The following is a 13,306-nucleotide window of genomic DNA, read 5'->3' as shown; positions in this document are numbered from 1 at the left end:
CCAGAGAGTTTGCGAAGAGCCCCGACAGACCCAGCTGGTCCTATAGCGTGTCTGGTATTGGAATGCGGCCACTGTTGGGGTGGGACTGCCCTTGCGGATCCGTCTCCATGCCGTCACAGCGTCAGCGTCAAGAGGCCAATTCCACCAGAGGGGCGTGCGTAAGTGATTTGGCACCGCAACCACACATGTAGGTCACTGCTCTTGAGGCTCTCGACACAGCGAACACGGGCAAGTGTCGATGATCGCTGGGCTTTGCATCGGCCGAGGCTCTTCACGGCGGATGGCTTGACTTGTGCCCTGTCTCTCAGTCATTAGCTTCTTGCTACTTAGTACTAGCGGGCCAACAAAATTCTTAATGGTGAGAAGCGAAACCTGCCACCTGGAAAACGCACAGGGCTGCTGTAGCGCCACAGGGGCAGGCTTTCTGCATGTCTTGATTATTGAAAGCATGTGTCGGCATAATCAAAAGTACTTCTTTCCTTTTTGGCTTGTGACATGCTAAGTATACTGAGGGAATGAAGATGGAAAGACGCAGTGGCAGAGTCAAAAAGGGGGGGAGGACGGTGGTGAAGACGCAAACGCCCTTTGATGTCCTTTGTTTGCAAGGTACACGAAGGTTGTCCACCTCCAATACAGATGTACTAGGGTATGAACGTGCACAAGCGGGGAGATGAGGTTTACGCTCAGTAGTATAACGACAGGTAATCTGTATCATGGCAGATGCCACCAAAATGGGCTGCCAGCTGCCAGCTGCCAACTGCCAGCTAGTGGGATTTATCGTTAAAGAGGTCGATTTCCGATAAAGGGGCAAACGTGCAAGCTACATGTCATACTCGCTCGCAGCATAGATCATTATTTCCCTTCAGGAACGACAAGAATATATGCAACATTTTCGACCGAACAATACAATGAATTAATTCACTGTACGCCCGAACCGGTGTTTCCTCAGACGAACGATACATCTAGAGCATAACTAACTCTCGCTCCGAGTCATGCAGGATCCTCCTTCGTCGATTCAATACGAAGCATTCCGTCTATAGCTTGGCTTTGATGCAGACTCGGCTGCAAAGCAAGCGCCTTCATTGTGTTGCCCTTGATCTTCAGCTTGCCCGGCACAGAGAGATTCTGCGCATTCGATTCGCCCAAGAACAACTCTATAAAGTTGTTCCCGTCGAGAAAAAAACTCGACTAGAAGTCGGTTCGCTGTCAGTAGCAAATTTCTAGTTTAACCTTGGGGCAGGCAGCCTCCTAGAGACCCCTCTTCAGGATTTTACGCAAGCGGCGAACGTACCAAGACACCATTGCGGGGAGTCCAGCAGATAAGATTGTGCCATGTTGCTCATCTGCCTCTGGTCATATTACGAGACGGTTCCTGCGGGGGCAGTGTCGGAAGTCTTACCGCTGCGGTTTTCACCAATGCCCTTACCCACACGGCCAACGGACATCAGGTCGACATGCCAGTTGTCCGTCACTCCCGAATTTCCCCTGATGGTAAATGCAAAGAAGCCATTGCTGTTCTTGATGGCGTCCCTGACTTCCTCCGAATTCTCCGACAGCTTTTCGTTAATCACATCAAACAATTGCGATGCCGTAAGATTTTCTGTCGGATCATCGTTTCTATCAGCTGGTCTTCACATGCTCTATCGCCATGCGAGCATGGGAAAAATTGCAGCCCTTGGCCGAGCCGTCTTGGACGAAGAGCTGGGCCATTGGCGCCACTAACTCAGTGGGCTCGCCAATTGTGCGACAGTTGGCAGGCAAGTAGGCTAGTAGCGGCCAGCCCGCTATCCACACACAGCAGATTGGTTCAGACTTACCATTCGAGACACTCATGATTGCAGTGTCGAATTCTTCTCATACGACGCGAGAATGCGAGGAAACACAAAACAGGTAGGCCCGCGGGAATCATTGGTGGCTCACGCCTTCCAGCTCTATCTGAAACTAGGATCTGGCTCGCAACCGCGCAGTTGGCCACATATTATGCCTACTGGGGCACGTACAAACAGACTGCTCTGATGGTATTAGGGCATTGCAGGCAGCCGAGTGAAAGCCCTCTCTCAACCAAATCGCGCGCTCGTAACCTCGGTACAATGACGAGTATTCAACCGGCCCACGCTTATTTCGCCTGGTTCCCCGCAAGTGCATCTTTTCGCCTGCATGGTTTCCCCGCACCCCAGAGCTAGCGGGGGATAAGCTGAATGGGTGGATAGGAGTTCCGACTTCCAAGCCCTCACTGGCTGGTTTTAATGGGTGTCGTCCATCTGCTCTTGACCAGCGGCGCCACCCCTCAATGCTAATGCAACTCGTGCCAGTAATATCGGCCAGGCCTGGGTCCCTCGTCGTATGTCGTATCGCCTCCACTGTGCTATTTTTTATCACGGCCCTCAATACCACCTCTTGAAACTGCTGATTGTAGGGAAGCGAGCCGAGCAAGACGCCACCGTCCACGACGAGGGCTAGAGGGTAGATCCCTCGCCACACATCTGCCAGTGATTCGCTTTCCGATTGTCGCCATTCATTATCTGGATTGTGGGTAATCTTAATAGGCTTCTGTCCAACAATCCCAGTTGGAATAAATACTGGGGAGGCCGACACTCAACAAGGCAAGAATTACCGTCTATGGGCAGAGTGAAGTCAATTCCTCGGCTGAAAAAACAATCGAGCGTTTCGGTGGACACTTTACGTCACAAGATGAACCTACGGCAATGCCTTGTCTCGCATCACTCACCACTTCTACGCAGCTAAGAGACAGCTTCTGATCTTCCACACCAATGATCACCAGTCTGCCGAAAGCTTCATCCGCGAGATGTTGTCGAACTCTTATTGCCGAAGTCTGAGCTCATGATATGTGACGACATGCCTATGATCCAAATTCGTACTTTCAGCCCTTGTGGTCCTTGTTCGCTTGCATCGCCGCCTTCGGCCCACGGAATGCGGCCAAGAAGGGACCAGATAGTTTTTGCTCGATCGAGGCGCAACCCATCAGGTACCGTGCTGCACTACGTTCCTCGATTTCTTCTTTCCACTCCTTCCTGTAGAGACTCGAGAAAATCTCACTTGCGTTTGTTCAGTCAAAATCGCTCGGATCAGGTCCAACCTTCTTCCCAACGCAGCAATTACACGTTGTCACATCCTAGTCATGCCGCTCATGCAATAGATGTAGGACAATGCCACTATTGTGCGGGCTTTTGATCCTTCCGGAGGGAACTTGCAGAACATGAATCGTCATGCCAAGCCATATAGCATATTGTGGCATCTGCCAATTATCAATTTAGCAGCATGCTCGTAATATTTACCTGTGTATAACTGCATTGGCTATACCATTCGTGGCGGCTTAGCGAGAGCCCATCAGCTGAGTTTCAGCTATACAACTAATGAAGCCATTGTCATTCATTTTACTCAACTTTGCGGCCAAAGATACAAAAATAGGTGAGCAGAGTCAAGTTCTACAGCTATACGTAGGCCACGTGGTGCTGTGATTCGCGACGACCCGATCGACGACCCGGCCTATAAATGCATCGGTGCCATGCGAGCGCAAAATGCGGAAGATGGCCTTTGTCCAGAGTTAAACCAAACATTCGGAGTATTGGTAAAGAGCCATGCCAGAAGCACAAATCCGATTAGTTCCCATGAAGGTGTTGTGTCTCGGCTACAGCCGTACCGGGACGAGATGCAAGTCTGAATTGTAATACCTCAATGATGTGATACGCTAACAACACAACAAACTGTAGCACTGAGAGAAGCGCTTTTAACGCTAGGCTATGTTCACACATATCACACAATGGACGCTGCCTTTATAAATACGCGCGATTGTCAAACATGGCTCGAGTGGCTAAGAGCGAAGCACGACGGCGTTGGGCGAATACCAGGACGCAAGGATTTTGACGCACTGTTGGGACATTGTCAGGTATCTCTTGTGTCTACTTCTTCTCAAGAATATCTATGCTGATTATACACTGCCAAAGGCCGTCTGCGATATGCCAGCAGCATACTTTGCGGACGAGCTTGTCAAGGCATACCCGGACGCCAAAGTAATCCTCACCGTTCGAGACGTAGACAAGTGGCACAGGTGAGAGATCCGTACAAGGAGCTCGGGCCCAAGCATCTCAACTCATGATACTCCTCTAGATCTGTCGCCAACACACTCGAAGTCGTCGACACGAGCGTCCTCTGGGCTACCATTGGCCTACTCGCCTCGCTGCTGCGAATGCCCAACCGATGGAACTGGCCCATGTTCCAGAAGCTGCATCAGGTTCTCTATGGCCACGACTTCCCGCGCAACGGTAAAGCGAGCTTTGAAGCACACTACGCCCATATTCGTGAGCTTGTGCCTGCTGACCGACTGCTCGAATACCACGTGAGCGAGGGATGGGCGCCATTATGCGCCTTCCTGGGCCGGCCAGTACCCGAGGACAATGACACGCCATTCATCAACCAGACAGCCCAGATTAACGACAAATTGATGACAATGCATACGGAGAACTTGAAGGCGCAAGGCAAGAGGGTGCTAGACATTTGCGCGTATACGGCGCTGACATGGTTGGTGGCGCAAGCACTGCGTGGGGTTCTAGAGCATCAGAAGTGGATGGTTCAGATCTAACGATTTGATGATTCGAACATGTGATAAATATTTGAGATTATGGAACGATATCAGAAAATGTTGATATTTGTTTACTTGAGCTGGTCCAGATGCCTTCGCGAGGTTCATCTATTTGTTGCGCGCAAAGAGCGCTTCCTGACGCGAAGAGCTCTGGGGATCGAAGAATGGGCGCTCGCCAATACCGACGGCGCGAATACCAAGCCGATCGCCCTGATCTTCGTAGTCAAATATGGCGCTGTGGAACGTGCTACGGTTGTCCCAAATCGCTGCGTGTCTGGTTAGCCACAGCCGCCCGTCGCTTCGCATGTGCTTGTTCAAAAGCAACGTACCAATGTCGTTGGGACTCTGCCACCGCAGTCGGACCTGCAGGTCATAATTCTTGTACACGAGGTCCAGGAACCATGAGAGCAGATGAGTGCTCTCTTCCTGCGTGACGCCGTTGATGTGCTTGACGTGAGAGCCGACGGGGAAGATGCTCTTCCACCCCGTCACAGGGTTCGTGCGCACCACCGGGTGGATGGCTTTGAGCTCCGTGCCGACGTTTTCAGGGTGTCCGCGCGGCTTGTCGTAGAGCTCGAAACCGTTGCTGGCGGCCGTCCTGCCGAAGCCGGGCTGCTCAAAGGTCACGCTCAGGCCTTCGAGAAATTTTTGGTACGGCGCGCTGAGCTTGTCGTAGATTTCATATCCCGAGGCAAACAACGTGTCTGTCAACATCAAACATGTTCAGTCAACTTGCCCTCGACTCGAGGATTCGAACGAGTTGACGGCAACTCACCTCCGCCAGTTTTGGGGAGCTGGGAGAGTCGCAGAGAAGAATAGTCGGCCGGGAACGGCTCGAAGGCGATATCGCTATGCCACTGCGCAGTGACCTGCTTCTTGGTACTCAGCCCATCAATAGTATCCTCTCTGTAGTACTTTTCCCGCTGCACGGAACTGATGATGCTGATCTCGGGGTCATCGCCGCCGAGCTCCCGGCCGGGGTTGAGCAGCGGGTGGACGTGCAGGCCAGACTCGGCCGGCCGGCCGGTGAGTCGGCCAAGCCGCTCAATCAGCTCCTTTTGCAGGTCATTTGTCAAATTATCCTGCGCGCGGAAAACTACGACGCCACGCTCGGAGACTGTTGAGAGGGGAATAGGCGAAAGGTTAGCATGATCGATCGCAGGGTTAGGGGGGGGGGGGGGGGGGGGGGGGGTTGCATCTGCGCCTTGCTTACTGGTCACTGCGAGGTCCCGAATCAGCTCGTCCGAGTTGGGTGCTCTGAGAAGCTCTACGAGATCTGCTTTTGGATATTCGCGACCGAGGGTTGGGCTCAGTTCGACCGACTCCAGACTCTGCAAAGCCCCGGTGACTTGCAAAGGCGCCGTCACCTTGCCCTTTGTTGGGACCGGTACGACCAGGGTAGAATCAACAGCGGTGGGTGACATTGTAATGGTCAAAGTGGTCTGTTATCAATATTGATACCAATGTTTTTGTGTTTCGATGAATGGTTTTCTTCTCCGATATGTATTGCGAGCGAAAACGGATTCGTTATATAGCCAGCTGTCTTGGAGTGATTGCCTCGACGGCTGCCGTTTCGGCACCGTCTACGATTGCAAAATCCATCTACATCGGCACATGTTGCGACTATCACTTTGCGCCTACCCTCAGATGGTGCACCTCTCTCCCCTCGTTGCGTGCGCCTGATGTTGTCATTGTGTGACGGGTCCAGATGATGACGCCATACAGGCGTGGTGTATCGACGCAATATCCTTGCCACAGGATTGGTGCGCCAATCTACTATCAGCTATATGAAAGGGATTATCGATTTGAAGATTCAAAAACGGTAGTGCTTGATTGGCTATGACTACGGTGAGAACCTACAAACAGCTGGCCAAGGCGCAACTCGGAGGCGTCTCGACGACATCCTCGCTTCGTCCCCAACGTTGAAGCCTCGTCGGTATTCGTGCATTAGCGTGACACTATTTGCTCAAAATGCTTCTCTATTACTCATCGCTTTTGATCAATGATACTGCTCTCTTCTGCCGACACAACCTTCATGGCTGTTGTGGTGTGCTTTGGCAAAAAATGTCGAATTTCTTTCGCGCGCTCTCGTGGCCTGGGATCCGACGGTTCATTCATTCGCTTCAATGCATGTCTCTGCCCCGGGCAAATCCCGCTCATTTTAGATAAATAAGTTCGGACGGTATTTGTGAGACAATTTTGGAAATGCTCTGGAAATACTCTAAACCGCCTGTTGAAAGAGCGACGACGCGCCATGGCGACTGTATTCATTGGCAAGGGCTCTGACAAGGGCGCTGCGTTCTCCTCGACCGCATCCCTGGACGATATACCCGAACTCGGAATCCCGATACTTCAAAGATCATCAATCTTTCAGCGAAGCGTGAAGGTTCATAAAGAAGCCATCGCGACGCAGCAGAGTGTCTTTGATGACCCCACGACACTGGAGAAATACTACCCGAAACAGACATGGTGAGGCCCCTCCAGGCAAACAATGAGCGGACGGTTGGGGCTTATATCAGATGACAGGGAGAATTATCACAGATTCGACCCATTGTTCCGCTGGACATGGGGCGAGGAATCAAAGCTCGTCCGGAAGCTTGATTTCCGCATCATGCTCTGGGCCTGCATCATGTTCATGGCTCTGGAGCTTGACAGGGCAAACATTCTGCAAGCTCTGACTGATAACTTTTTGAACGACCTGCGGCTGACAACGAATGGCAAGACTACCTGTTCACCGTTTTTTTTTCTTTCCAAATCTCGCATCCAGCTAACTGGGCCGTGCCAGACTACAATCTCGGCACCACCGTTTTCCGCCTCAGCTTCCTGTGCGCAGAACTGCCCTCCCAGCTGGTGTCCAAGTGGATGGGACCGGATCGCTGGATCCCGCTGCAGATATGTCTCTGGAGCATTGTCGCGGGCGCCCAATTCTTCCTCTCCGGGCGGACCTCGTTCCTGGTGACGCGGGCGCTGCTCGGCATTCTGCAGGGAGGCTTCATCCCCGACGTGAGTTCTTTGCTCGAGCCCCTCGGACCTTTTTTTCTTTTGGAATAGGAGACGCTGATGCTACCCCAAGATCATCATTTACCTGTCATACTTTTACAAGCACGCCGAGCTCACCATTCGGCTCGGTTTCTTCTGGACTGCGCTGAACATTGCCGACATACTGTCCGCGGTCATTGCCATGGCACTTTTGAGCATGCGTGGTGTCGCGGGCCGAGCGGGCTGGCGATGGCTCTTCTTGATCGAGGTACGGTGTGAGAGGCTTGCCAAGTTTTTGAGTGTTCAAAGTGCTGACAAGTTTCTCCTCAAACAGGCACTGCTCACTTTCTTCGTTGGAGTTCTCTCCTGGCTACTTATGCCACCAGGTCCATGCCAAACCGCCAGTTGGTTCAGAGGAAAAGCAGGCTGGTTCACAGAAACGTCGGTTCTCTTCAATATCCCTTTTGTCGACAAAATGAAACTAATCTTTCGAAATCCCGATCTAGAGAGGAAAAAATCATCGTCAATAGAGTGCTGCGGGATGACCCAAGCAAGAGCGACATGCACAACCGCGAGCCCGTAACACCACGGCTGTTATGGAAGAGCTTAAAGGATTACGACATTTGGTGAGCTATGCAAATCGATCCTCCTGATTCTTTTCCTGACCCCTTCCAGGCCCATTTACGCTCTGGGGCTGGTCTTCATGATCCCAGTCTCGCCGCAGGCCATGTACCTCACGCTGTCGTTGAAGGGTCTCGGCTTCACCCGTACACAATCCAATTTGCTCACAATACCTTCTACTGTGATCCAGAGTGAGGCTCAAAGGCTCTCAAAATTCAGGAAATCGTATTAACGCAACACAGGTTTCAGCATGCTGGGCCTGACATACTTGGCCGAGCATTTGCAGAATCTCTCTCTCGTTGCAATGTTGGGACAGATCTGGGCGCTACCCTTTATCATCTACCTCAACGTCGTGGACACGACTGCGATCAATAAATGGGTCATATTTGCCGTCATCACTCTGCTTCTCGGCAGCCCAAGCTGTAAGTTTTTCTTTGTTTTGTGTTTTTCTCGCCTAGCACCACTCTCCCGGAGATGATGCGCCTTACTGACTGACGACTAGCCCATCCGATACAAGTTGCATGGACGTCTCGCAACTCCAACACGGTGCGGTCTCGGACTGTCTCTGCCGCCACATACAACATGTTTGTGCAGGGCTGCAGCATCATTTCCGCCAATGTATATCGAGCCGGTACGCTGCCCTTTGCCCACCGTTGATGTCAAGCATGCTAATCCAACCCTGAAGACGACGCCCCCAAGTACCATCGTGGAAACAAGGCGATCCTTGGCGTGGTGTGTATGAATATTGCACTATATATCCTTACCAAGCTCTATTACACGTGGCGTAACAAGACCCGGGACGACAAGTGGCGCGCAATGACTGAGGAGCAGAGGCTGGCGTACCTTTCCGATCCGCCAGATGAGGGCAACAAACGGCTGGATTTCCGCTTCGCTCATTAGCAAAAAGGCGTTGGATGAGGAATTCACCGCCGCGTTTTATAGTAAGGGATCCGTTGTCGGAGACGCTGAGCTCTGCGAAGAGTGTTTTGCATGAAACGCAAGATTTGGCCGGTAGTGTCTGTTTTTGTCTTCTTTGTGCTTCTGCCTCCATCTTCCTTCAGTATTGAACTAGCGGAATGAGGAGTGTGAGGTCTCACTGCCGCCATGACGCCAGATTCTCATTCCCCAAGATTTATGTAAAAGCGCAATGATAGGTTGCCTGGCCTCGGCGCACATAAAGGAGTTGCTGCACCCGAGGTGGCGGTCTTAATATGTAATCCGAACACTTATAGTATGTAACCTGTTACGCCGGTAGTGTGTGTTGCTTTATTTCTCCGTATTCTTATCAGGCAATTGTGGGATAAACCTGCCGCAACATGACATACCACTTAGGGGCTGTTTAGAAGTTACCTTGTTAGCAATAAGCCCATTAAGTAGTCATCGGCAAACCCGCAGTATTACTCAGTACGGGCGAAGAGGGCCAGATAGGTACGCTTGAAAAGTCTCGCGGTATTGTTTCTTCTTCCTCGCCGAGGCCATCGGCAGTGATGAAATTGCGCTCGCTCCCTCAATACATGCTGAACAATAGCATAAAGAATGTAGTCATATCAAGGCTGTTCGCGACTCGCAGGTGGTCTGATCCACATCCCGCGCTCTCGCCGGAATATCATGCAGCATGTAAAACAGCTGGGCAAGTATGGAGTACTGAGTATGAGTAGCGCAGGAATCGTAATAACCATGTCGATCCTATCGCGGCTCTATTAATGGCATTCCTTGCTTACGAAGCGGTTGTGCCGTTGGCGGCTGAGCAAGGATAATAGTCGATCAATATTGAGGTGATTTATTAGCTGCGTGTTCCAGGTGTGAGAACTTTTTCTTACCCAGTAAGAGAAAGATTGGCTGAACACGGGTTGAAAATGATCGGCTCTTTGCTTTGTATTACACCTCAGGGTGTTCGCTACTGGTACTGCATGAAAAATCACAAACTCCATGCCCTTGTCAGTTGTGTCGAGAGGCAACCATGATAGCACCATCTTTTACTCCGTATTGAAAGGACAAAGCTGCAAAAATAGTTAGAAGCCTCGACCGCCCCGGACAAGATATTAACGTTCACATTTTTGTTTTTGGCCTATCTTGGCATGCAATGAGAAGTCGTCAAGGGCTGGAACTCGAATACCGCGATCCGTACCCTACACCGAGGCGGAACTCTCACAAAACATCGCAAGCCTTACTTTCGGCCCGATCCTTTTTTTTTTGGCGCCAAATATTTTCCAGTCACATTGTACGTTTCTCATTGCTTCACTAGTAGAAGCAGGCCATCAGTAGTTGTTCTAGAGCGCAATGAATGATGCGTTGTCACTGGTCGGCCACTGTTGTTCGCGCCTCAGCCACATCTGGGCACGCTTGGGTCATGACCTCATAGAACCTGATTTACGCTTTCAGGCTCTCGTGTACATACCACGGCACACACACACACACACACACAAGAAACAAAAAAGAGAGATTATCGAGCCAATATGACAAGCAAAGCTCCAATGAATGTGCAGTCTTTCCCGCGGCCACCGTTGCTACAGCGGACATCTAGGCATCTGCAAATCAAATACAAAGGAGTGCTCATCGCCGACACGTCCGAGGCATATTGGGTGCTGGAGACTCACCACCCTCCGAGTAAGTTTCGCCTGCAGGGGCCTCGACTGCCGGGTGTACGATCGCTTGACTCATGAGTTACTTTCTCGGCGGGCCGACAGCCTACTATTTACCGCCGTCGTCGGTCAATGTGCCGCTCGACAAAACGGGTCGACGGTCCTGGTGCGAGTGGAAGGGCACGGCGACGTACTTTTCGCTCTCGGTAGACGGGGATGAGGTGAGCAATCGTATTTGGGCGTATGAAGAGCCGACGGCCGGCTTTGCGCCGATTCGAGGCTTCCTCTCCTTCTACGCCGGCCCCTGGGACTGCTTCGTGGATGGCGAGCGGGTGGTGCCGCAGCCGGGTGACTTTTACGGCGGCTGGGTCACGGCGGAGCTGCAGGGCATCGTCAAGGGCCGTACAGGAAACCTGGACCCTGTCGTATGAAGCGCCATGAGCTACGGGCCGTCTGCGGAGCAAATATGGCATTATCAACATGCTCTAGGCACGTCTTTTTTAGGATGCGCTTCAATGAGGCCATAGCGTTTGGTTCCATTGATATGGCTCAATGATTAACGTTCCTTCCACTAAAGTGAGGTCATGAGTAGTGATGAGTTCAATTTTCAGTGCAAGCTCACAATGCGACAAACTTACTTCGACATCCATCGGTCAATACATAGCCACATTTAGATCCAGGCAGTCCTGGCGCAAAAGAACCCGCCGACGTTTCGCACTGTTCAAGCGATACAATGCGCTCACGTACAGAGTCATGATTCTCAACCACTGGCTAACCAAGGTGCACGTTGCTCGCCCGTATCGGTAGCACTGCGGTTCATGCGGTTGATTCGGCGCAATGCTAGACGTCGCAAGCGTTCGGTCAGGCCGCACGGGCTGTTGTTCATCCCTTATCCGTACCAGTACGTTGTCAAGGCGAAGCGGGTTGGTGGACAGAGATCCCCATGCCATACACCATACGTGCGTCCCAAGCTGTGCGGCAGAAACTGTAATTTGAAACACGGACGGTGAGGGCCTGGAATGGTGGGCCGCCGGCGACCAGTATCCGAAACACCAGAGTTTGCGCTGTTTCAGGGGCTACTCACAAGTTGCTCAGGGCAAGGAAGGAGGCGTCTGTCGGTACGGCCCTCGGGCAAACTTCAGATGAGCTAGAATATCATTAGCCCATACGATACTCCATAAGTCAGTAGACAAGAACTCGTAAGCATTCTTGGGGTTGGTTTCTTTGTGTACCTTGTACTGAGTAGCAACCTCAAATGCTATTATCCCGTAAGTAGAACAAAAATAAAGTACGAGTGCCTCAGCCACTGATGCGTGGACAGAGGCCTACCAGTATATCAAGATTACCCCCACGCCATGAGGGGCCTCTATGGCGAGCTTATTATTCGTACCAATACATTCTGGTAGCGCAGCTTGTCCTTGCCACTCGTAATGTGTATTATTATTAGCAATTTCTCGCCGTCGGTGGCGGCCCTGGAACTCAATTTTGCGTGGGGGCGAGTCGGCCCCTAGTGCGCTCATGGTTCTGGAAGGATTGTGAGTCGATACGGTTGCGGAAGTTTATTCCGAAGAGGGCCTCGCACGCAGCATGTGCTGATAATATTTTGCCCCAATAGCATTGAAAAAGAATGATTCGTGCACCTACTCAGTACGATATTTGCATGTCTCCCCGCAGAGTGGACGAGCAGAAAGGCACGCTTCTGCGGTCCAAGGCTAAATCGTAGGCGGAGGGCCTACTGATACTAGTGGCAGATTTAGCCTTTGGCGATTGGGGCAAACTGATCGGCACATTTCGAGATGGCGTGCCAGTCCGCACGGGATGCTTCCTGAAGGGGCTCGGGGCACGCCTGGCGATGGCGCAAAGCCCAGGTTTTACTGCATGCTGGAGTTTACTCAATCTGTCGATTTCCGGCAATAGAGAGTGAGCACCGAGCCGAGCAATGAAAGTCAGACTTGCAAGGCTAGCTGGGCTTCAAGCGTACGATTGACGAGGCGAACAGAGGCAGAACAACTAAGAACTTGTTTGCTTGTGTGCTGGCTGCCGAGGCCATGGAACGTGCGCTCGTGCTATCCCTGCCCCTTTTGCTACAGGTTTCTTTTTGTGTGGCATGCCATGTCTGACAGCGGGCCACAACAGGGGGGATTTGGTCGTGGCCTATCCAAAGTTTGGACGACGCTAGGACCAAATGCCAAGGGCTCAGCCTTCAGCAATGGACATGCGCGATCAGGTTGCTTGATGCCATAAGCATGGTGGGATCATGGAGATTTCCTGTGCTTTGCATATGTAATGCTGAATGGTAAAACGGCAAAGGACCTACCTCCGTACTAAAGTTGACTCAAGGTCGGCTGCGATGATACTCAGTACAGTGCCGAACAAGGTACCTTCCGAGAGAGGAAGGCCAAGGAATGCCCAGGCATAGGAAAATTGTCCAAGTTGGTGGCGCCGCTTTATTGAGCCTCTTTCAGGCAGGCTCCTGTTACTACTGCCGTGGCTGCGGGACTACTGCCCCATCGCTATGCTGTTG

At 51.8% G+C, this 13,306-nt stretch overlaps 5 protein-coding genes across 5 annotated transcripts; 3 read left to right on the top strand and 2 right to left on the bottom strand.

The window, feature by feature from the left end:
- Positions 1 to 1,358: 1,358 nt before the first annotated feature.
- V2A60_002298 (uncharacterized protein) lies at positions 1,359 to 1,833 on the bottom strand (the record flags this gene model as incomplete). Its single annotated transcript, XM_083253649.1, has 2 exons — positions 1,359 to 1,600; positions 1,818 to 1,833. 2 exons carry the CDS (start codon positions 1,831 to 1,833, stop codon positions 1,359 to 1,361), a joined length of 258 nt encoding a protein of 85 aa, XP_083109775.1.
- Positions 1,834 to 3,781: 1,948 nt separating this feature from the next.
- On the top strand, positions 3,782 to 4,600 carry V2A60_002297 (sulfotransferase family protein; the record flags this gene model as incomplete). The annotated part of the gene is made up of 3 exons (XM_083253648.1): positions 3,782 to 3,907; positions 3,966 to 4,069; positions 4,129 to 4,600. The coding sequence occupies 3 exons, from the start codon at positions 3,782 to 3,784 to the stop codon at positions 4,598 to 4,600; spliced, it is 702 nt and encodes a 233-aa protein (XP_083109774.1).
- Positions 4,601 to 4,708: 108 nt separating this feature from the next.
- Positions 4,709 to 6,024, bottom strand: V2A60_002296 (TauD/TfdA dioxygenase family protein; the record flags this gene model as incomplete). Its single annotated transcript, XM_083253647.1, has 4 exons — positions 4,709 to 4,866; positions 4,930 to 5,304; positions 5,376 to 5,717; positions 5,814 to 6,024. The coding sequence occupies 4 exons, from the start codon at positions 6,022 to 6,024 to the stop codon at positions 4,709 to 4,711; spliced, it is 1,086 nt and encodes a 361-aa protein (XP_083109773.1).
- Positions 6,025 to 6,854: 830 nt separating this feature from the next.
- On the top strand, positions 6,855 to 9,100 carry V2A60_002295 (uncharacterized protein; the record flags this gene model as incomplete). Its single annotated transcript, XM_083253646.1, has 10 exons — positions 6,855 to 7,069; positions 7,127 to 7,329; positions 7,386 to 7,603; positions 7,674 to 7,847; positions 7,914 to 8,020; positions 8,086 to 8,205; positions 8,255 to 8,391; positions 8,443 to 8,622; positions 8,703 to 8,831; positions 8,886 to 9,100. The coding sequence occupies 10 exons, from the start codon at positions 6,855 to 6,857 to the stop codon at positions 9,098 to 9,100; spliced, it is 1,698 nt and encodes a 565-aa protein (XP_083109772.1).
- Positions 9,101 to 10,859: 1,759 nt separating this feature from the next.
- On the top strand, positions 10,860 to 11,213 carry V2A60_002294 (DUF427 domain-containing protein; the record flags this gene model as incomplete). Its single annotated transcript, XM_083253645.1, has 1 exon — positions 10,860 to 11,213. One exon carries the CDS (start codon positions 10,860 to 10,862, stop codon positions 11,211 to 11,213), a length of 354 nt encoding a protein of 117 aa, XP_083109771.1.
- Between the last annotated feature and the right edge of the window lie 2,093 nt (positions 11,214 to 13,306).

The sequence above is a fragment of the Cordyceps javanica genome, chromosome 1, assembly GCF_051103115.1.
Source record: "Cordyceps javanica chromosome 1, complete sequence".
NCBI classification, from domain to species: domain Eukaryota; kingdom Fungi; phylum Ascomycota; class Sordariomycetes; order Hypocreales; family Cordycipitaceae; genus Cordyceps; species Cordyceps javanica.
Note: the sequence above shows the minus strand (reverse complement) of the source record. Positions and strands in the feature narration are given on the sequence as shown.